This window comes from Pseudochaenichthys georgianus, chromosome 13 (assembly GCF_902827115.2).
Source record: "Pseudochaenichthys georgianus chromosome 13, fPseGeo1.2, whole genome shotgun sequence".
In the NCBI taxonomy this organism is placed as follows: domain Eukaryota; kingdom Metazoa; phylum Chordata; class Actinopteri; order Perciformes; family Channichthyidae; genus Pseudochaenichthys; species Pseudochaenichthys georgianus.
Genome location: NC_047515.1, coordinates 21,479,997 through 21,504,442, shown reverse-complemented (window position 1 = coordinate 21,504,442; position 24,446 = coordinate 21,479,997). Strand labels below are relative to the sequence as shown.

General features: G+C 39.7%; 1 protein-coding gene across 2 annotated transcripts in view; it reads right to left on the bottom strand.

The window, feature by feature from the left end:
- Positions 1–382: 382 nt before the first annotated feature.
- LOC117456880 (CD166 antigen homolog) overlaps positions 383–24,446 on the bottom strand; it is a 37,494-nt gene continuing 13,430 nt past the window's right edge. Inside the window, exons 2-16 of one of the 2 annotated variants that reach the window (XM_034096731.2) lie at positions 10,409–10,518; positions 9,966–10,182; positions 9,781–9,845; positions 9,283–9,370; positions 8,873–9,046; positions 7,431–7,555; positions 7,184–7,316; positions 6,784–6,896; positions 6,567–6,693; positions 5,910–6,031; positions 4,267–4,399; positions 3,514–3,543; positions 2,941–3,052; positions 2,164–2,300; positions 383–2,049 (exon numbers count right to left, since the gene is read on the bottom strand). In XM_034096731.2, the coding sequence (XP_033952622.1) occupies positions 2,198–2,300; positions 2,941–3,052; positions 3,514–3,543; positions 4,267–4,399; positions 5,910–6,031; positions 6,567–6,693; positions 6,784–6,896; positions 7,184–7,316; positions 7,431–7,555; positions 8,873–9,046; positions 9,283–9,370; positions 9,781–9,845; positions 9,966–10,182; positions 10,409–10,518 (1,652 nt within the window). In that variant the 3' untranslated portion in view covers positions 383–2,049; positions 2,164–2,197. The remainder of the gene's footprint in view (positions 2,050–2,163; positions 2,301–2,940; positions 3,053–3,513; positions 3,544–4,266; positions 4,400–5,909; positions 6,032–6,566; positions 6,694–6,783; positions 6,897–7,183; positions 7,317–7,430; positions 7,556–8,872; positions 9,047–9,282; positions 9,371–9,780; positions 9,846–9,965; positions 10,183–10,408; positions 10,519–24,446) is intronic. The other variant, XM_034096732.1, reaches the window with a different exon arrangement.

The window sequence follows — 24,446 nt, the reverse complement described above, 5'->3', positions numbered from 1 at the left end:
CAAGCATCTCAAATAAGTACAGTACTTACTACGTAAATCTACTTAGTTACTTTACACCGCTGCTATGTCGTTACACACACTACCTCTCTGGAAAGTGACTGCTTTTATGAGATTGTAAACACATAATATGATGCAGTAATAGATGTAATGCAAAATCATATTTTTAACTTGTCTCAGTTTTGTGCCAAGAGATGTGAAATGAGTCTTCACTACAGAAGTATACTGTATGTTGCCCTTTTGTTAAAACATCTTCTACCACTATTTGCAACTCTTTTACTGCTCTGTCATGTTCAGTCATTATATATTATTTGTGTAATTTTCACATACATTTAGCATATATAAAAGGGAAAAACTGTTCCATGTTGCTCTTTATTTCAAAACAGGAAAATGTAACATCAAAATTAATATTCAGTGGACATCATTTTTTCAAATGTACACTTTATTTTAAACAAAAGTACAAAAACAAACATCAGGTATTTACAATACTTGCATGGCAATGTTCACTTTCTTTGGTCATTCTTCCAATTTGATGGTTGTACACATGGTAGGCAACAAACAGCTAATTGGAGGTCTGAGATGATCACATGCTGAATCTATTATTCAAGCAGACCTTGGGCAACCTACTGACGACTCACAACTTAATTACATGTTTGTAAAGCCTGCAAGCAACTTAACAACGGTTTCAATCCAAGTTATGAATTATGTGACAATTATTGAATTTGCCTACCAGGAAATGTCATCTTGTACAATATAAATAGCAAAAAGAAAATAAATTCACATACTTCACAATTACATCCTGGGTTTGATACAGTTTCAAATTTAGTAAATGCTCCTGAAGGGACCAATTTTGTGACATGTACAGCTGCGCATATTCCATTGTATTCTACACAACTCTGACATGAAAACATGAACCAGAGTGCACATGACAAACTGAAGCAGTTACAGGTAGATTTTCAAAAGAAGGCAAACATATAATGGCGGCTACTTTGACACAAACACCTTGTCTTCTTTGTGTGCTCCCTTACAAATGATCCCAGAGCTACAATCATACTTCAACACTGGTGAAGCACACACATATTAATCCACTTACAGCCTTCTGCCTAAAACATCCTTTCCCTGCTACAGGCTCAAGGACTTCTTCTTGCATGAAAACGAACAATGGCTTTATGTAAAACAATCTGTACAGCCAAATGATAGCCAGTTATATGAGGCGAGTTATGCTATACATTCTGTCAATAATCTACCCGTTTGTGGTATACAGTGGTTATGTTGAATGTACAGTCCTTTTGAAAAAAGAAACAGGCAGAAATGAGCTGAGTTTTGTTTGTTTTTCCCCTGGTTACTTTGCACACAATCAAAAACCCAAACCAACAAATCAGGTGATGCCAAAGAACTCTGTGGCACATCGCTTACGTCCTGCAACATGTAAATCATATTACCATCTATAACTAATGCAGAGTATAATATACCCAAAGCCCTTTCAGGAATTTCATCTCTATTTCAACATTTTTTTTATACCTGAATGAACAAACTGAAATCAATGCACAAATAAACAGATATACTACAGTGATGTTGAAGGCAGAGGGCTTTTGACTGTGATGGCGTGCAACTAAGAAGCAATGGTGTCCCTCTGTCCCTGCTATGTCTCCAAGGGCCAAAGAGTCAGACTAATTCAGGCCTACACATCCTTACAGCAAAGGCAACTGGGCTAGTAGTTATTCTACTTGCATCAACTAACAAAACCCAAACTTCTTTTCCCCCAAATTCCATTCTAACAAACATGAATCCTAAGAGTAGACAAGTTTACACATGTATCAGTAGTGCAGACAAGTTATGTATATCACATACAGTATCCATTCATCTTTTTTTTAGGATAGGAGGGGTGAGGAGCTAAGGTGGATTGTGGGGGGGGGGGGTTGGATATGTAATTTTTGTCAAATGCTCCCTGATACCAAATCCAAATTGTTTTCATCCCAATGTACAGTCGTTGTTTCCCCCCCCCCCCAAATAAGGAGGTGATGAGGAATGTGCAAAAGTTCCATGTTCTCACTAGAATAAAAAACAAATACAATAATGTTATTTAAACAAGAATGACTGTGTTTGTATTTATTTCATTATTTATGCATTCATTATTTGGGGAAAGTGATGGAAACATGTTTTTACCTTTCACATTCCCACAGGATGGTTGCCATTTCTTTTACACCTCAGCTTTTTGGCTGTTCTCCTCCACTTTCTCCTCCAGTTTTTTCTCCTCCTCAGAAGAGCCGTTCTCCTTTTCCCCAGTCTTCCAGCTTCCTTGCCTGTTTAACATAAAACATTGTTACCTGACATGCTGACAAGCCTTTCCTCTATAGGTATTTGCAAGAAACCCAAACACTATATGGTATTATTGTGTGGACTTCACATGGACAGAATAATATCTTATGTCCACTAGCACTTAATGGAAGCTACGCATATTCCTGCACTTCGATTATTTACTTAAAATAGCAAGCTACAAGTTCATGATCAATCAAGAGCTAAACGCCTTCATTTGGCAAATGCATGGTTGATTACTAAGTGGATAAAACAGACAACTGTGCCTAGACCGAAAGTTCAAAGCTGATTCACTGTGGTTAATTGTTGTTCATTAATTCAATTAAAGGAATAGATGCAAACAAATCAACATTTATAGTGTGCACTCCATGTATATTTGGTGGGAACTTGGTGTAGAAGAGTAACGGAAAGGGACAATCGATATCTGTTTATTTGCTTAATTGTTTTCTGCTGCAATAATACGTCTCAAATGTATACATCTATAGCTGCTAAAATACACTGAATAACATTTGTAAAAAGACAATTTAACCATGCACCTAAATAAAATAATAATGCACCTTTAGAAAAGCTAGGATCATTACGTAACAGCATAATCATTTTGTTGAAAGGTCAATGTTGACTACTTACTTGAATTTCTTCACGTAGACCAAGTAGGCCAGGCCTAAAACTAGAGTGGCGACGATGAGGGCGACAACAACTCCAACCACCAACTTGGTTTGGTCATTCTCATCTGTTTGAGCTGTAAGACAAAACAGGAACATGAGAGATCTGGGAGAAACATTCACTCAGTATGAAACTCCAGCCTAACTGCATACTTATACAGGGAGGAAAAGAGTCATTATGTGCAATAAATGCATTGATGAATGGTCACATCCGCACTGCGTATGGTTATGACTCATTGACTTAAATGTTAATGACAGACATTCTTAGTTAGTGATTAATTTCATCAGCCAACGGGATTATGGACAATGTTGACATGTTGTCAGGATGCTGGTAGCTCCACTCCTTCCTTCATCTGTGTGTTTTATTAATGACCGAAAAAAGTGTCCAAAGATGATTTCAGTTTCAGATTCAGTTGTAGAGCCTAAGGCGAGTTTACAAATATTTAATCTTTCAGTGCGCAACATTTTATTTCCCCATAGTCTTTAACTAACCCACCTTCCACCGATTCTTACAAGCAAGAAGACTGCTACAACTTACCTTTTTTATCCATTCTCACCTCCTCAATTACTGAAATCAGATATGAAATCAAATTAACTGCAAATCAAAATTTTAAAAAATGAAAGCAAACTCGAAGTCCAGAAAAGTTGAATCACTCTACTTCTATTCTACTTTTGCATGCAAGTACTACAGTTCCAGAGAGGGAACAGATAAAGTCCAGCATCCCAACATATACACCACGCAGTGAAGGGGAAAAGAGAGGTGAAATGCTATCTCAAACACGCAGGAATGAGTAAGCAAGAGACAGCAAAGAATGATTTTAAAACTGCAGGCTTTGAGAAAACAGTGGGTACAAAGTGGTACATGCATGCATGAATAAGATTGTTACAGTGATGATGTGAGAGAAGTAAGTTCTTTACTCAAGAATAAAATATGAAATACAAATGTCTACATGATGAATTAACGCTGTATGGGTGTCTTCTTAAACATGTACTTCTTATTTTTGCCTGGTATGGACTAAAATGGTGTATTACTGTAGGTAACATCAAGTAAATATATCAGAAAGCTTTATGTCAGTTCATAACATTTTTTTTTTTATAGAAATAAATCTAACTGTACATACCTGCTAAATTATAGTAGTTAAAACATTTGAACAATAATGTAAAGTCAACATGCAGACAGAAAGAGTGAGTTAGCATTTTAGAAAAACATCTACAAAAGGAAGATCACTGAGTTAGTTTAGAGCAAAAAGCGGAGAGAGGCGAGTGGACTGTACTACCACGTTGTACTTACTGGATGACACATTTATAGTTTTGGTAGCCACACCAAGTTCATTGGACACCGTACAAGAGACAGTCAGATTCTCAGTAGGCACCACTCTGATCTTTTGTGTTATCTTTCCATTGACAAAGGGACTCTCATCAATCTGAATGGTAAGGGGAAAAACACATTAGTATACGTTGGATTTCTAAACATGTGTTTTTTTGTAACACTAGGGGGCAACGTTGGATTGATATGTGACTCAGCCTTTCCATGACAAAGACACCGCATGTGTGCCTCTGGGATAGACACTTGAGTCTCAGGGGAAAGCCCCAGACACAAAGACAAACTGCCAACACCCTATTTCAGGGTCTTCTACGTGTACAGTACAGGAAGATGTGGACATTTTGGCAATTAATGAGCCTGTGTTCATTCCTTTTCATTGCTATCTTTTGGGAATTAGGATGGGACGAGAGAACAAAAACATAAACTTTGACTGAATTGTAGTTGTCCTTTAGTGAAAAGGGTTGTGGAGTTGATTCATAATGACACACAGGTTTAAGTTTGGAGATTAGACATTGACTGAAAGAGCTGAACAATAGTCTAACCATCCTACACACACCCTCAGATTCACATGGAATTTAAAATGCTTCATTGAGCAGTTCCGCTATCAGTGCACACAGGTACACCACTGAGACAAAAGAGAAAATAAATGTCCAATTGGAAGCCATTGTCTTTGTGACAGTCTGTAGCGAAACACTGGGTTTCAGCCTCAGAGAAAATAAAGAAATGTTCTCTTTCGAAACACTGAGCTCACCCGTCTAGAAATGTTTGGAGTAGATAAGTGTGGTAGCCGGGGAAAATACTAACACTGCAAACTGCTCTGCACACAACAGGGAGGGAGAAGTCACTCAGTGGCACGGCAAGGCATGAACTGTCTCAGACACTGAAAAGTCTCAGATCTTTTATCATAAGCTTAAACAGAGTCACACCTTCACATCTCTGCGGGTGACATTCATAGGTTTGTTTTGATGAAAATGCCATTAAATTGAAACAACTATAAGCATCTCAGTGGTTTGTCTTCTCTGCTAAAGGAGCCATTAGTAGATTTCAGTGGAAGAAAAAGTATTTCGTTAAGAAGTTGTGTGATGTACCTAACACCTAAAATAACACTTTAATTAATCAAAAACGTTGTACCTGTGTAGATCCAGATGAAGCCAGATATTGCGTGCTGCACATAGAAATCATCTACAATATGCCTTGAATACTTTATGAACCATACTTAGACACTGCTGCCTAACTGCTGCAGTCACTGTACAGGAGGACCAAGGACAGAAGATGGATTTCTTTAACAACCAGTATTGATTTTTCATTCAAAGAGTGACCGACAGAAACATTGCTGCCTGCTGAAGGATCTCTTAAAAACGTAATTTGTCATTGGAGGCGGTCTTTTAATCGTGACATTCAGGACATATTTATGGACATAATATTATGCTATTGCGTGAAATCTTGAAATGGTTTCACATACCCGTATTTGATTTTTAACAGGATTTTTTTTTATTGTTACATGATAAAGGATAATGTCGCAAGAGTATATGTGTGTATGTGTGTGTGTGTGTGTGTGTGTGTGTGTGTGTGTGTGTGTGTGTGTGGTGTGTGTGGGTGTGTGTGCATACCAGGGTGCCATTGATGCTCCAGGAAACAGCTGGCTTTGGAGAACCTTCAGCCTTACAAATCAGTTCTTCATGTGTGCCGTCTTCGCCACGCTTTTTGGTCAGCTCTGTGATCACCGGAACACCTGCAACAGGACGTAACCCTTCAGATACATCTGAATGAGTGCACGTGTGGCGTGAATGGTTGCATTTCATTCAAGAACAGACACAGAGTTGTCTGATGAGGGATAGTTTGACATTTTGGAAAATACGCTTAATTGCTTTCCTGGATCAGAAGATTGATACTACTCTTAGTTCTGTATGGTAGGTATTACGCTATGGCCAGCAGTTGGTTAGCGTAGCTTAGCATAAGGATTGGAAAGAGTGGCTCTGTCCAAAAGTAACAAAATGTACCTAGCAGTAAGTACCTCAGTTTACCAATTACACTTTGGGTTGTCTGAATGTTTAAACATCAGGATATACCAAGTTATTTAGGCTATGTTTTTAGGCTGATTATGTTACCTGAGCCCAAACCAAGGCTTGCTTATCCCCTTGTTTTCAGTATTCAAACTGAGAAAATCTTACCTGCTGCTTTGAGGCAAAAGTGGTATACATCTTCTCTAATCTAACTCTGAACAACAAGCTACTAATAATATATCCTAAAAATCTCTGAGTTCTTACCTTCAACAGTCAGCTCAAGAGAGGCTTTTTGGTTGAGGAGCCCAAGCGTCACCTCACACTCATAGTGGCCAGAATCAGCAAAAGTCAGCTTGGCAAACTTGGGCTCTTTGTCCAATTTAACATTGTCCTGTATCAAATGAAAAGGAAGGACCGTCAATAACAACCACACACTTTTCCTACTTGATTCAGGCTTTGTTGTATAAAAGATTGCTTTTACCTTTGTCCAGGAGACCTTTGTGTCTCCGGAGGAATCAATCTTGAGATTTGGATGCAATGCTTCACCGGCACTCTTGACGATATTTCCAGAGGGGATTAAGTTGATGTCTAGGTCTAACAAGAGAGGAGAGGGTTGTGAATAGATGGTTCAGAGGCCTGACAAGGGTTGAAACATTCCTGTCGTTAACCACACAACCCTGCACTTGGCTCAATGCCCTGCAGATGCAGCTTATTAGAGGCACTTTCCTTCACGAAACAAAAGGAAAAAAAACAGTAGGACTTTCTTTCATCTAGCAATAAACATAGCTATAAAGAAAATTACATGCGGGAAAGGTAAATGTGCTGACAATCATGCTGGCTTGTGGCCAAACTGCATACTACACCATGTTTTGGTCCCTTACAGTTCACTGTGATTGCCTTGGATGCTTCCATTGTTGGGTCATCAACGAGAGAGCATTTGTATTCACCAGTGGTGTTGCGAGAGACATCAGTGATGGTGTAAGAATCAGCGTTTTCCACTTTCACCATCTCTCCCTTCAAAGACATACAATGGCGGGAGATTAGCCTCATTGAAAAAACAATAACACATTAAGCATGAATGGAAGACATCTCTGAGTTCCTCAATGAGATATTGATAAGCACCCGTACCTTAAGGTGGAAGTTAAAAGCGGTTGGAGCTGGGTTTCCATCAGCAACACACTTCAGGGTCATACTGTCTCCTTCCACCAGAGAGTCCTGACCAGTGACCTGAAGGATGAGGTTCTCTGTGGAGTCTGGGCAGAAAGTAGGAGATGGAAAGTCAGAGGGCTACTTAATGAGCATGTTCCCCTAACAGCTGACTTCAGAGACACACTGTGTCATCACACTACAGAGAGCTGTAGCTTTCTGCTTCAGCAGAGGCAAGACTCTTCACACTTCTTGTGAGAAAGTGTTACGACAGTGATACATTTGAATTTAAAGTCTGCACTTAGCAGGTAGCATGAATATTTAATGCTGATTTAAAAAAAATGCTGTCACCATGAAAGTTATCGTTACTGTTTTCTTCTTTGTTGTACCAGTAGGAAAGAATGACATAAAAACTATTAATATAGTCTGAAAAATAACAGCCTGTTTCCACTAAAAATAGTCTGTATTGGTCTTTGTAATGAGCTTGCGGGTCAGGAGCTGCTGCTCATGTAGTCCTGAAAAGCCCAGCGAGATGTTGTGTGATGTTGAAAAACTTGACTTAAAATTAAAGTCAGGCTATTCAATAGCCGTTATTCTTATCTTTTACTCCAAAAAATGTAATACAAATATGAGAAAATCACATCACAGTTAAAATAATCATACCCTGTTAAATAATCAAGGTTCATAATTGAAAAAATAACCACTGTTTCCCAATTCAAAAGTGAAAAGGGGAAAGAAAAAGCACAGAATTATTTTTTTAAATCAGCCTTGTATGTTTTTTTTGTAAAAAAAGAAATTGGACTGCATTCAGTCACAACCCACTGGCTTGAAATCTACAATGGTCTGTTTCTTTTTTTAAAACTTGAAATAGAATTTGAAATGTCTAACCTTCATCAGCATTTAGATGGCTACCAAAATACCCAGGGTGATGGTCAAGCACGAGATGCATGTGCCATATTTCGGTTGTCTTAGTAGTATCTTCTTTAGAAATATGATGATTACATAATTGTAGTTGCTAGCTTGCAGATGGGAGGATCGATACCACTCTAATATCTTCTCCATTAGATATAATTATATTGCGATCGACAGCTTAGCTCAGCAAAAAGCCTAGAAACATCCAGGCTGGCTCTGCGCAAAGTTAAACAATTCACCTCCTAGCAAATCTATAGCAAATCACCAATTAACAAGTATTTATTCAATGTATACAAATAATATTTGGACATGCCAGGCTAGTTGTTTCCCTCTGTCCCAAGTCTTAATGCTAAAAGCTAAGCTAACTGGCTGTAGCGTTATCTTTACTGTGCTGACATCAGAAAGGTATTGTTCTTCTCATCTAACTCTCAGCAGGATTTTGTGTTATAGCAGCTTGAACAGTTTAGCAAGTGTTTTCAGGGCGGGTTGTTTGCGTGGCCTCGGGGACTCACAGGTGATACTGAACGTTACTGGAGATGACACGATCCCTGCGGCCAGAGTGTTCTTGGTGCTGCAGGTGAACACGGCGTCCGTGTCTTCCTTCTGCGCAGAGTACTCAAGTACGGAGGAGGTGGTCGAAAGGCCAGTCACATCGTTCACCAGCACCGAGGCCTGGATGGAAATCCCTAGACAGAAAACGAACAACTTTGTCTCAAAACTCTAACAAGGAAACAATGGTGTAGAGACCAAATCGCGGCATTCTCACTTGGCAGCACTGAAGAACAATGTACAGTAACTGTTTCAGTCAGAGAGAATAAATACATCTGTGTATGTAATATTTCTTAATGTCAACTCAAACCCTAAAGAGTTGTTTTGTTGCTATTACTAATTATAATCTTCCAACAGAATGAAGAATACACACCTTTTCCATCAGCTTTCAGAGTTGTGTTGTTTTTCAGCCATGTGATTTCTGCCGCTGGATTGGAGTCCTTGGCAACACACTTTGCGAGCTAAGGTACACAAATAACACCTTTAAATCATAGCGAATACCTGCACACACATATTGAAAAACAATCACTGTTTAAAGCATGTCAAATAAATCTGCATCTCTTTAAGTGACTAAACATCTGAGCAAGTTAGCTTTTTGTAGCACCCTTCCGGCATTTGAGGACTTAGTTATTTCTGCGCAACAGACCATGAAATGCCCGAGTTCTTCTAAAGCCACTCAGATCCTCTGGGTATTTTAATTGCAGTAAGGGGGATTCTGCTCTTTACTAATTCATGAGAATCACTTCAAATAACTCATTACTGTAGTAACATGGCCTCAGCTATGCCTCAAGATACCTTTGCTCAAGTGCGGGATTTCCCTTGATGCTTAAAATAATGTATGTATAAGCAATGTTTATCATTAAAAACCCACCTTTGTAAGTTTGCCAATTTCTAGTTCCTCCGCTTTGTCAGAAATCTCCAGGCCTTCTGGCGTCTCTGCAATTCATAAAAAAGAGTGGGGAGTTATTTGTATGCTGCAGTCAGTTATTAAACACCTCTACCAAAGAAATCCAAAAGAAGAAAAAGTTATTTAAGACGATAGAAGCTTGTACTCACTCTGAATCACCACATTAACTGGATATTCTGTGATGTCCACACCAGCCACCACCATGCAGGTGAAAGTGCGTTGGTCACTCAGCTTGGCGGCAGACAGAAGCAGGCTGGATTTTGCAGCCATGCTAACACGGTCCCTGTATTCATCAGTGGTCATGATGGAGACATTGTGGTCTTTCCACTTGACCAGCAGGTCTCCTGAAAGACCCTCTCCTTTGTCCTGGAGAGAAAAGCAGAGTGCACTTGTTACATATCTGTCACATATGGCACTGGCATCCATTTCAAATTAAAAGCACACAGTGTTTGCCCCGATTCATGCATTTTATTATGAAGAGACAGATGCTTGGCACTGCATGTGCACTCAGACTGGGCGTGGTTCAGACATGATAAGTGGGTGTCAGACGGACTCCACCATTTTGAATCTATTGACCTCCACTGTGACTTACATATTTCCATTTAGTGATCATGACGTCCTCCTCTGCATTCACTACTCCATAGTTGCACGGGATTTCCAGTGTTTCCCCATACAGGCCGATAACCGTCACCAAACCGCTGACTGCGAAAGAGAAAAGCAGAGACACAATTTTCAATTACACTGAACAAAAATATAAACGCAACACTTTTGTTTTTGCTCCCATTTTTCATGAGATGAACTCAAAGATCTAAAACATTTTCTATATACACAAAATAACCATTTCTCTCAAATATTGTTCACAAATCTGAAAAAATCTGTGATAGTGAGCACTTCTCCTTTGCCGAGATAATCCATCCCACCTCGCAGGTGTGGCATATCACGATGCTGATTAGACAGCATGATTATTGCACAGGTGTAACTTAGGCTGGCCACAATAAAAGGCCACTCTGAAACATGCAGTTTTGCTTTATTGGGGGGGTCTGGGGGGGTCCGAAAACCAGGCAGTATATGGTGTGAGGGGTAGGGTTAGGGGTAGGGTTAGGGTAATGTTGTGAATCGAGTGGCCCATGATGATGGTGGGGTTATGGTATGGGCAGGCGTATGTAATGGACGACGAACACAGGCCACTCGATTCACAACATTACCCTAACCCTAACCCTACCCCTCACACCAGATACTGCCTGGTTTTCGGACCCCCCCAGACCCCCCCAATAAAGCAAAAATGCACGTTTCAGAGTGGCCTTTTATTGTGGCCAGCCTAAGGCACACCTGTGCAATAATCATGCTGTCTAATCAGCATCTTGATATGCCACACCTGTGAGGTGGGATGGATTATCTCGGCAAAGGAGAAGTGCTCACTATCACAGATTTTTTCAGATTTTTGAACAATATTTGCAATAACAAAAGTGTTGCGTTTATATTTTTGTTCAGTGTAGTTTTTTTAACAGGGTTAATCTGGTCAGCTCCAACATAGCATGACAGTTTTTGAATGAAAAGTCAAATTTGTTATTATTGTGAGGGCTTCAAAGTCCCATCTTTCTAATCATATTTGACTGGCCTACACCAATACCACTTAGTGCTCAGCTAAATACACTGAGAACAGCAGTTTCTATACAGTTCTGCTAATAACAACTCCCTTGGTAAAAAAAGAAAACCTCAAACATCGCCATGGAGACTAAGTGCTTGAGAGGGGAGATGGGATGAGGTGTCTCAATGGGCTGCAATGAGGGTTAGAGCCAGAGGGCTCTGGGGAAGAAGCGGCTGCCATGGCACGACTGAAAATGAGGTGCTGCTCAGTTTTTGGTATTCACATTCACCTCCGTGTGTTGCACGCACGAGTGGGTTCGTGGAGACGAGGATCTGACAGCTAAAACCCAAAACAGCTCATCAGCCAGTCAGTAAAGTGTGAGAAAACAAAGCAGTGGCCAAACCAACTTCCATCTGTCGGACAAATAATGTTTGCACAACAAAAAGACTACAACAAGTAAGACTGCAATGCAACTGAAGGTTTAGTCTCACTTTCCCTCTTAACTCAGCAGACCTTTCCTCAAAGTGGAGCAAAGATGGGGCGGTTAATTCATTTGCTTTGTGCGTGATACTCATTTGAATCCCTTTGAATGAAAGTAGATACTTTTGCTATGGTTACCATTGTCTACATTGGGACAGAGTAACAACTGGGACCCTGAAGGCATATTTGCACAGTTGCTTGTGATTTAAGGATGAGCACAAGCATCTCCTGCGTCCTGCTCCGGCTGTTATGTTCCCGTCACGATAAACCCCCTCTTGTCGAGTGTCATTTTCACATAAAGACGATTAAACAAATTCATCAAATGCTTATGTACTTTTATGCAGCATTACTTTACTAAAGATACACAACCATGTCTGTGTTGACTCAAAGTTTCCCTCCAGTCAACACAGTCTGCTGTTAATGCCGTCCTCCTGCCACTCAGCTGAACAAGTTCACTCCCGACACTTGTCACTCATCTTTATGAGCCGTCAGCTTCAAAACTAAATGTAGTCTAACGCTGAGCTAGCCAGAGTCAGTAAAGCCTGTCAGTGAAGATGCCTAACAGACAATTTAATAATGGGATGTTTTGCAGGTCATGTTTTGCTACCTTTTCTTTTCATTCTCATTCAACGCACGGCAAAAATAGATTATTTTCTCAAATTTTAACCTATTTATTCAACAGCCACAATAGCTAACACTAACTGTCTGCTCTTGCACATACTCAAGTAATGTGCGATATATTTCATTTCTTTACAAAAAGTGTTAATTTAAACAAATATATTGAACTTAATAACATTTGTATAGGTTTCCTAATAAACTATAACACCTCTATAAAACTAGGTAGATTGCTGGATGCAAAAATATCAGCATTTATTTATTTACCAGGAAACAATAAACACACGGAGAACAAAATGGATATAAAAATGTATGTGGTCCACTGTTTGGTGATGACTACTAGAATAAGATCTTAAAGCTCTATCTGTGAATATCAAAGCATTGTAACCCACACACACACAAAAAAACAGATACCGAAAGCCCATCACCCCCAGAGACACTATCCATGCACTTCAAAAAGGCTCGGGGATGTTTAATAGTGACAACACGGACAAAAAATGCTCGGCACATTTCAACAGATGACAGTTGTACCAGGAATTCTTCACCAAAAACAGGGTACAGCTCTGTCACCTGTCAACTGCAGTGCAATTAAAATGACGGATTCCTCCAATTATTCATGATTTGCCACACCTTAAACCTACATTTAAATGATTTGAAAGCCTATTAAGAGTCTTTCTCCCATCCAGATTTGTACACCTCTGTCCGATCCACCTGAAATAGAAATGCAGATTGCTGGTGCGAACACAGCATGCCCATGTAGCTGTCCTACACTGCCTTGGTTTATCTTTCTGATGTACATTGCTTTTAATAGAACAGACTCTTGTGTTTGAATGGGCTTAAGCCTTTAGGCAGTGAAGAGTGCACACACTAGGTGGAAAACAGGAAATGAAGACATGATGAATCTATTAGGAGGATGGAGTTAATGAGCTCTCTGTGCAGGACCTGGGCACACGTTTTGTATATGTGTCAAGTCCTATGATATCATGCTGCATTTCATATTTAGTGTTACAGTGGCAACAATAATCTGTCAGTATCTAGATTGGGTATACGTATGTGCCAGCATAATATAATGTGTTCAGAATCTTGTTATGAATCACATTTGTCCTTGTTTGTTTTCCGGGTGTTCTCTCAGGAAAGAGTCCTGCACAACTTGGTCTTCCCAATCTTTCAATTGTTAAGTCAAAAGAGTGAGTTATATTCATGTTACACTGCACAAACTGCAGAGCCAGAAAGGTTATCGCACTTCCTGTAAAATAGACTCCTTCAATTTCAAATTCAAATGAGCCTTTTTGAATATTCAAATACAACTGTGTTCAGCCTCTCTGAGAACTTTAGAAGAGTCTGTATTAAGGAAAAGGCTTTATCTGCACAGATTACACTGTTACACAATGAGAACTAATCACACTGGTGGAGTTGCAGAAGACAAAAGCTCCTGCTGGTTACTGAGATAAGGTAATCCTTCGCCACAAAAGTAGGTGAACAGTGTGACTTCACGTTTGCAATCACATGGAGGCCCGCAATGCATACGGAAGTATTATCACTTCACAGTTGTCTATGTGATGAGAGAAATGGTTACAGGGAGTCTAACTAAACCGTGTGCTTTGTTGTGTTTGGCCTTATTCTATGTCTACATTGCTCTACGTATTATTATTTAAAATAACAAGTGCATTGTGTCTTTTTCCTTTTCTAACCTTATTAAAAAACAATATTGTAGAAAAGCATTGAGGCGATGTAAACCATTGTTATTGATTACAACAGATAAGGAAATATATTAGGTATTATATGTATTATATGAGCCTACACATGATTTTTGTTTGCCGAAGATCTTTCAAAGACGAGGTCATTTAGAGTCTGTCAATATTCATTATAATATAACTTAACGTTGGAGTAGTGCTGTGTAAAATGCCCTTGTATAAAACCATGTTCAAAGCAGGGGTATCTGAGACTCAATAATCTTAAAACCCATCAGCTATCTGAATATCAATGATAAGAATTTGCGGGGGATTCCGGTCAATGAATTACGCCTCTTTGGCTCCCCACACAGCCTTTTTACGTGCGTTAAACCAAAGCACGTTTAAATGGGATTGATCGACACTACACATATTACTAATGGAAACAAAAATGCTTCAAGCAACAAACTATTGCCCCATTCTGCAATCATATGCATAACCTGTGTTGTGGTGAAGTATTGCGCCATTTAAAAAAATAATCTCAGCAGCAGCAGATTGGGGTTAAGCATCACTTTATTCTAATGTGCTACATCTGTGTCTTTACAAATCCTTTATTGGCACTTTATTCCACTGAAACCAGAACTTGGCACACCAGCATGGATGTGAATTTCTTGGTATTTATAAAGCAGAGTTCTTACACTGGATACAGGATATTAGCTAATACTCTGGCGATGGTAAATCAAGCAAACGACAGGCGAGTGACAGAGACAGGAGGCGACACCACAGGAGACACTTTCATGTTCCTGATTAAGGCGCCTTTATCCCGGCGAAGAGACAGGTGACGACAGCTCCGATTTAAGCTCGCCAGGGAAATCAGCTACCTCCCCACACAGGTCTCTATATCCCTGTTTTTCTACCTTACGCCCCCTATTTGTGTGTCTGTGTGTGTGTCTGAGTGTGTAGGCAAGTCATTTCAATTGAAAGTAAACGTAGGCCGAAACTTATTAAGTGCCTAAAATGAAGATTGTGCTGTGAGAGGAGATACCATGGCGCATGTCCACAAAGACTTGATGGCAAATAGCCTTGCTTCAGAAGTGCTTCAGCGGCGAGGGGGCAGACAGAACCACTTCAGCTAGATCAATAATACTTAAGGAAAGGCGAGATTCTTATAGTGAACAGCGCTTGTCTCAGGAGCGAGAAATCAAAGAAAAGCTAACCTCCCATGACATTCTGCTACTCGTCCTTGTCTTTTCTTTAATAATGTAACAAGTGCTGAAACGAGAAGGGATCAAAGATGTAATAGGCTCTATAACTCATTACTAGCCGTCAAGAAAGAAATAGAGGAACCGCTGTCATGTAGAAAGATGCGGAAATGTTTTGGGAAATCCTTCCGTCTACCACCAGGTTCCCAAGAGCATCCTTTTAGCCATTTAGTATTCAATGAGTTCTATAAGCTGCTGTTTTGAAGACATAACTCTTATGTTACAGACTACTATGAAAAGCATATGACTGTATTTGAATTCAGTTACAGTACAAACTTAGGAGGAAGTGTTCCAGACCAAAGAGGGATTTTTTTTTAACATAAACGAAGCTACTTCCTCACTATCACTGTCTGTCTCTCTCTGTCGAGGGGAAGGGTAGTAATCATGTCACTGATGGATAACTGGCAGCACACTTGCACAACATCCCTTTTACACAGTCTCTCTCTGCAGCAGGCTGAACCATGGAGGCACCATTCCGAATGTCAAGCTCTATAATTTAGCTTTTTTCTTTCTACTGTAATTGCCTGTCAGTGTCGTTACGGTGTAGAACTAAGGACATCAGTTTGTATTTTTTACAGGAGAGATGGTTGACAAAAAACACTAATGTCAACAGCTGAGAAACTCTCCATTTTGAAGCATGCAGGACACATTTGAATGTACGTTCAGCTCTGTTTGTAGCTATGAAAATAGGATGGTAGAAGCTTTTATGGGTAGGATGCATTGTTTACAATGTCAACTTCTTTGCTCCTGACTTAAAAAATAACTAAAAATGTTTTGAATGGATTGCATTAATATATTGTTGTTACAAATGTATAAAGGTACTCATTGGGCTGTCTTCCAAGTTGCTGCAATAAATAATTATGAAGTAATACATCTCGAAGAAATTAAGGAAATAGCTAATTTATGTATATGCCAAGGTGACTTCTTCAAACAACCCAAACACATTATCTGACTATCACCTAGGGCTGAACGATTAATCGATTTTAAATCGAAATCGCGATTTGTAATGATGCGATTATCAAATCGTAAAGCCTTTTTTTTTTTCTTGTGTGTCAGTCATCCACACCAATCAGAAGTGCTGTGCTCCACATGTACCAGCCATTGTTAATCAATCAGAAGTGGCCCATTATAGAAGGTGATAGACAGATTGAACCAATCACCTGCCAAGTATTTTTGAAAGTGCCTGCTTTTTCCAAATGGCTTCCAATGGAGCTCTCCTAGATGGTTTGGTGAAATCTGAGGCTGCGGCCACACGAGGACGAAAACGGTCGTTTGCGTTACTGTTTAGTGTCATATAGACCGTTCGGCCACACGAGGACGACCGAATACGCCACTAAACGAATGAGGAAACGATAACGGGTCCCAAGGTGGATAGAACGGCATACGCAACGCTCTGGGGGGTCCAACGGCTCCGTGTGTACGCCCTATACGATAATTTTCTGATAATGATGAGGCAATAGCCCCGCCTCTGCTGCTCACCCCCGCGTCAAAGTAAACTGTACACTGAATTCAGATTATTTATCTTTCTCTCGATATGGACCTAAACGCGAGTGAAGTCTAATCTGACAGGACGGAGACACGCAGCTCTGCTCACCTGCAGCTCCTCCCGCTGCAGCAAAACACACACTTCAAGTCAGATCATCATCCTTAGCTATTTTAATTACCTCTCAAACTCCCTAAACTAGTTATAAATATGTTTATTTTTACTGTCGGCCGGGTCACTCATTACTGGATCAGCTGCTGCATGAGACAGACACTGACGCTGTCCGAAGAGAGGGAGGGAAAAAGAGAGGCTCCGTGTATTTTATTATTATATTATATAGAGTCGTTATTTATTTGTTTTAAAGCTCAATAAATAACAAAGAAGACCTTTGACTGGCACTTTTATAATTTTGTCCGGAAGATTTAAACTTTAATACATGTTGACTGGCGAAAAACTCTGCCCGGTTCCCTAAGCCCCCACCGCGGAGAATAAACAGAAGGGCAACCATGACAACCATGCTTCTTCGCTGCTTTTGTGGAGGAAGTTACAGCACCACCTACAGGCTCCTGCATATGTACTGCAGCTTCTCCAGCTAAACGGAGCGGTCTCGTGTGGACAGACACTATCCGGATAACTATTGCGTGGACGGAAGCTTGTTTGCGATTGCGTTTGCGTTAATCCTATGCATTTAGCCGTTTTTGTCCTCGTGTGGCCGCAGACTGAGTCAGGTTAGTAATGCTCCATCACATGTTTCTATTACAGGGTGAATCTTAAACTGAAGCTTGACTTTAAAGCAACCCAACGGAAGTTTCATGTAAGTTTAGTTCTTTCACTCGTAGCTCGGGCTGCGGGGGTGCTAGAGACGGGAGTACGTTGATACAACCTTCCTAGCCGGAGTTATGGCCGCAATTTACAATAAACTTCCGTTGAGTCGCTTAAAAATAAATATCGCAATTCGAATCGCAATCGCAATATTTGTCAGAAAAATCGCAATTAGATTGTTCCCCAAAATCGTGCAGCCCTACTATCACCAACCCAAAATGTCCCAAATTGGGATCATTAAATCACTTATTATCTTATCTTAACCTCACACTATTTGACAAAGAAAACCAGCAAATTCTCACATCTGAAATTGTGGCCAGACAGTTTTGTATTTTTGCTCTATAAATTAACTCTATAAATTATAAATCTATAAATATTAACTCTATAAACTCACAAAAACTCACCTCTTCAATCTGGCTTTTAATGTGTTGTGTGTTTGTATTATTTGACTTTAACTTTAACTATATATTTATTTGTTGTTCCTTTCTTTTCTTTTCTTTTCACTATATCTGTAAAGCGTCTTTGAGCACCTTTAAAAGTGCTAACAAAATAACAATAATAATTATTAAATAAATGAATGCATTGATTTTTCCATTTTTAAAGTTGTTGCTGAAGAATTGAAAAAAGTATTCCAGTGTTGATATTGACTAGTTTCCCCAAATTCATCGATTTTGCAGAAGTACGCAGCAGGCATGAGTTTTTATAAGTACTTTGGGGTAGACAAAAGCCACATTGTGTGAAATGAACTGCACAGTGTGTGACATGGAGATTTCAAGCCATTTCCAAAGCCTCATTTTCTGCCACACCATCTGTTTCAGGGCACAAAAAGCTACCCACCACCCTAAAGATGTCCCCCTGCACCCCTCTGACCTCCAGAAGGAGTAAAGGTCTTTTAGAGGGCAACACTCTGAAAAGGAGGTCCCTTTATGGACAGAAACACTTAGGACAAAGGTTTCATTTTCTACAACGTTACTCACAGGCGCGATCTGCAGTCCAGCTGAACTAGGCCTGACTAGTCTCTTTGTTTTTAATAACAACTGCAGATTCTTATCTATAAGTTTGAGAAACTGTGACAAAAATCTAACACATTTATTAGTTTATGATGGAAAAGAGTTTGCGATATTTCTCACATGTATATAACGTTGAATTGATGTATAGCCAGCAGACCAATTTCTTTCTTGCACTTATTAAGTTAGATGGTGTTCTCTGTGCAACACTTAGACAAGATTTCTCTTTCAAGGCTTGACAACTTCAATGAATCCACTTCCAACATTCAGATAACAGAAAAGTTGTTCAGTTATCACACTATATAATATAAATACATTTGGCCTTTTCTTTGGGTCCACAATAAATCATTGATTTATATATATTTTTTATGCACAAATGCTGATTGCTACTTTTTGTATCAGATATGCATCAGATAATTATTTTATACTGTGATTTTGACATTCTTGTTTGTAGAAAAAAATGCATTATGATAAAAATTAAAAGCCTGCAAATGTTCAAAGCGTACACGAAGCAGAGTCATGTTTGTCACCTCAGGGCGAAACCCTCCTGTGTGGTGCTAAGAAGGAGAATGGACATCAAATGGAGAATTATGCAGAGTATACACGCACAGTATTATTAGTCTGAGTCTATTAAGCATAATGGCTCCTCTCCCTCACCCCAGCAGCGTGGACACATTTTCAGGCCACCGTGAAACAACAAGAGTTTATGCTAGGCAAACAAAACCACATGTTAATGCTGCATGTTATTCAGAAGGAAAAAAAAGCAAAATGTGTATCTACCAGGTTTACAAAAGAGTGCAGTAGCAAAGATTAGAAATGTTCAATGATCCTTAATCATGCACCTTTATACTTTAAAGTACCGAGCAATGAATAACCTAATTTGCTTTACACTCTCTTCTCACTAGATATACAATACACTTCTAGTTCAAATTATTTTGAGACACATAGATAGCTTTTTCCCCCTCAGGCAAAAAAACAATGTTCATTTGCTGCATCATGTGTGGTCAAAGACACCTCCAGACGACAGCAGGCGGGAACAGGGCTAATGCATCGCCTGCAGTTGCACCTGTCGGGTTCCCTTTGTTGCCTCGTAACTGAAAGTGCTGGCTCCATTTTCTCTGATTTCAGACTCGTCTCCATGACGGCCCTCAGTACCTGTGCAGACCTGCCGCTGAGGGATCAGGTTGCTGCTTCCGCCCCTCGTCGGGGATCGAGGCGAGAGGACAAAGAAAGAGAGGAGGGCTCAAGAAGGAGGAAAAGATTAGTTTAAGCCTTCGGGTGTTTTAAACCACTTGTGTAATTGATGGCATCTTCCCTAAAGAAATGTTATGTTGTTGAAGATAAATCTTTCATATCATAAATCTGTGATGTTCAATGCAGGTTTTAAAAGCCCTCAAAACATATTTTGTATTCAGCTTCTTAGTATGACAGATGGGGTTTTACATGGAAACAATATAGTCGGGCTAAGTTAACTCAGTCTTGGGGCTATTTGGAAAATGATTCATTAGAAATCAGGAGAAACTTTTATTTGATTGTTGCTTATTTGGTCCAAGATTTTTACACCAAGTTTTCAAACACCATTTTTATCCGAGTATTTTTCATTTTGCAGGATTGGATTATAGGAGTTAATTTAGGAGAGTAACCAGTACATGTGTTATATCACATCTTAATGTGTATTCCCAGAATACCTGCTGATATCCCCTGAGGACAGACACACATATTTGTTTCAGCTGTGGGTTATTGGTGTGTAGGTGAGGAGAATAATAGCACTAGAATAATAAGCCCAAAGGTAGCAGTGAGTCCTGCTCTGCATCTCAAAACACAGGATGACTTGTGACTGCATTGCATTCTGGTCCATTAAGGACCCTGTCTGAGTAACTTATCACCTTATGTCTACATTCACTTTTTCTGAAGTAGTCGGATAACTATGTTATTCTAAGGGACTGGCATCTAAATGGATATTTCCCGGTGATGTGTTAGATAGTCAAGTTTCCATTAAATATCCTCGAGGCTTCAGTAGAAATATCTCAACATGATGTCTTTGTTTGACTCCAAGGTAATAAGAGAAGAAAACAGACCTCTGGCTGTCAGGTAGATTGGCAAAAGCTATTTCCCATTAGCCCCTCCATTGTAGATATCCTCTCTTACTTTTAACAACACAGGGAATATATGTGCCATCCGAATTTCTGACATTGACTGACATTCAAGCTTTGAAGCAGGGTGGGAGACACAGCAACAATTTATAGATTACAGAATAAGATTCAAGAAGTACTTGCATTTTCCCCTTTGATTAGCAAGTGATTTTAATATGGGATTTAAAAAAGGAACAATTGCCAAGTGTTTTTAATAAATGATGTTCAAGTTCCCTTAAATCAATGTCTCACTCTCAAGATGCTGACAGCCCAATCAAAGCAGACAATTCAGCTTTGATTGGGCTTAAATTGTTCTGCAAAGCTCCAGCAAAGCACTGAATCCGCTACTTGGGGAAAAGCTTTTGTTGGTACTAGAATTAACGGGATAAATACATGTTACGATAAGGCTTAAGAGCATAGGTATTCAATTAGAAGGGACACACACACCTTTTTATATAGACTATCTGTGGGATCGTATGTATGCCTCTGCACATTATTGGCAGTATGACGGGTAATTTTGTTCCATTACTTTTCTGAGCGAGACAGATGAGAAAGATAAAAGCGCATTACAAGAAGGGTGATTATCACTCTAAATGACTTGCCATGAGGTTTCCTAGAAATTGATCTTGTGGCGCGATCATTAGTCTTTGTAATGTTCCTCGCTTTACACTCGACCACACGAGCATTAGTAAAACCCTCTTTAAAAATGTCATAAATTGCGTCAGCAGATGAGCATCACGAGTGCGTGGACTGCTCTTAAGACAGCAGTCTGCTGCGGGAGTGATCAGGTGGTAAGTGCACTCAGAGATCTCGTCCATTATATCCTGAATTATATATTTAAAGGGCGCAGGCCAAGGCACCCGAGGGGAGAAGTAGTTGTGAGGGGCTTGTGGGTGGTCTTGGGCGGACCATAGGAGGGCTCACGTCCTAACTATAAACATCCACCAACAACTCCCATTAACGTTGTTACCATTAAAGGCAACATTAGGCCATTAACAAGGCGCAGTTTCAAAGCTTCATACTTATCCATTAACCCTTCCTAAAGCAACTCAGGGCCTCACATTCTGAACATGACTTCATTTTCATGTTCCAGGAAGAGCTGACATTAACCCGACCAAGACTCTGGGTTTAAAGTCTACAAGACAGATTCTTCGCTGTCAGAAGCGGACACTAATGGGAGCTAATACCATTTCTCAACTGTGCCACAATGAGGTTTCTTTTCAGGTAGGAATAAAAAAGAGTTCTATCATTGTCAGAAATATTAAAGCACACATGACTATCTGTGTAGTTGTAGTAATACATAACAAGACATTTAACTTGCAATACATTCATCTCTAAAAGGGGACTGCCATTCAGTATGGCAGTCACTCGCCTGTCGTTTTTTTTTTTATCCTAGGCTGATCTTGTTTAACAGTGTTTCTAAAGAACTGATACATCAAACCTTTACCAAGAGAATAACACATATTACATTAGATATATTTGTGTGTATTCTTGGGATTTTATTGTACAACTAGACTCACAACATTTCTTTTTGCTTTTTGGGTTTAGCCTTGAAAACAGCTTGAACTGTTTATGGTTTACTGGTGTTTTTAATGCACAGTTGCACACAGAGGGTAGCACTCCCCCTTTAAACCCTTTTAAACCCTTTGTAGGCTATTTAATTAAAAGCACTAGCAATCACTAAGAAGCGTAATCAAACTAATTTAGGTTTAAACATGCAGGCAGACACCATAATGAAATGAATGTTTACAGCCTAATAAAATAAAAGGAAGGGTTAAAGAGGGGCAGCAGATGGTGTGATGCTCCAGAAGGAGTGAGTAATGCCTTTCACTAATGAATAAAGTGCCCTCTGAATAACTGAAGCGTTTGAACTCATATCCAAAAATCTAAGTTCAAGAAGTGAAGCCTCAAGTTGTTTGAACACCCCCCCTCAACCCCACCATCATGTCAGATGGGTTAATAGGCAATTTTTAAATATTCCTGATACATTTAAGACAACTTTCTTGACATCAAAGTGCTTGTCGTTGCACCAGGTCTCTTCAAGAGCTATCACACCAGATGAGAGGTATCCGATTTTGAATAGGAGCCATAACATGCTTGTCACTTGCCTTAAGCAATTAGAGCAGGACTCACTTCCAGGCTAAGTGTCCGCACTCCAAAGAATAGGTTGAGTAACATTTGTGATACATTGTTATTATTAGCCTGAAGGGTCCTCAGCTATAACGTAATATTGCAATAGAAAGAGAGAGAGAGAGAGGAAAGGCTGGCACTGGAACAATAAGTTGATTAATTCATAAAGAAGGAAAATGTTGATATGTTCATGTCACTTTACGAGAAACAATGTCAAACATGTTGCTGGTTCCAACTCAAATAGAATGTGAGGATTTGCTTCTGTTCTCTCTTTTATATAACTGTAACTTTACATTTCAAGGCTTTTTCAGACAAAAGGATCCTTTTATGAAATTAAGATAGATGGATTCATTGATTAGATAATTTAATTAAATAATCTGATTAGATTTAGTAAGCCTTAGTTCTAAGAAATGTCAGTGAACAGTGAATAAATGCCGATTACAATTCCATAGCAAAAGGGGATGTCTTCAAATGTCTTGTTTTGTTTGACCCCCAGATATTAAAGGAAGAAAAACAGCCAACCCTCATTTGAAAAGCTTGGTCGAGAGACTCGTTGGCATTTCTGCCTGAAAAATGACTAATCGGCAATCGTTTTGGCTCTTAATCGCTTAATTGAGTCGTTTATCAAGTATAAATGTCAAACACTGTTCCAAGTTTCAGTTTTATATGGTTGAAAACTAGGGCTGTCAAGTTAACGCGCTAATAACGCGTTAACGCACAAAAAAATGAATGCCACTAATTATTTTAACGCGATTAACGCATGTGTCTTTTTTTTCCTCGGCCGCCCCGTAGTTTCAGAGCGCATCGAGTTTAAAATACCATCTACAAGCTTATGCTGACAGCCCCGCTCCTGCTGCCCGCTTGCAGCAGACCACACTTCCACGCTCACTGGCAGGCACCGCCTGGTTATTGGGAGGACCGGGAGGGTGTGTGTAATGTGGCCCGAGCGAGCGAGAGAGAGACCTTACGTGTATTGTTGTTAGCATCTGGTGCTAGCTAGCTGCGCTAACGGATATAAAGAGCTGTTTAAATGAAAACAGAGGAGCGACATTTCGCCACAACTGTGCACTTGACTTGATGCAGGAAGCCAGACAGGGGTACATTGTACGAAAAGTCAGCACACTCAGCACGGATAGTGTGCAACATGATTGCAGCGTCCAGGCAGCTCCCGTTCGAGCCAGGGTTTCCGCTAGGATTTTTTCTCGCCGGTCAAATGTCCGGGCAGAATTTATTTTACCGGACTAATTTGAAACTTACCGGTCATATTTCAATAATAATAATAGTTGTGTAGCAGAGTTTCCGTTAGCAGGTAATTACCGGACTATGAGCAGATATGCTTCAGTTTAAAACTCAGTTCACGGGCTCATTTTTATATTGCTTCAGTTTATAATCGTAACAGATCGAAAAATTCAGATACATTTTTCAATAAATGATTCCACAA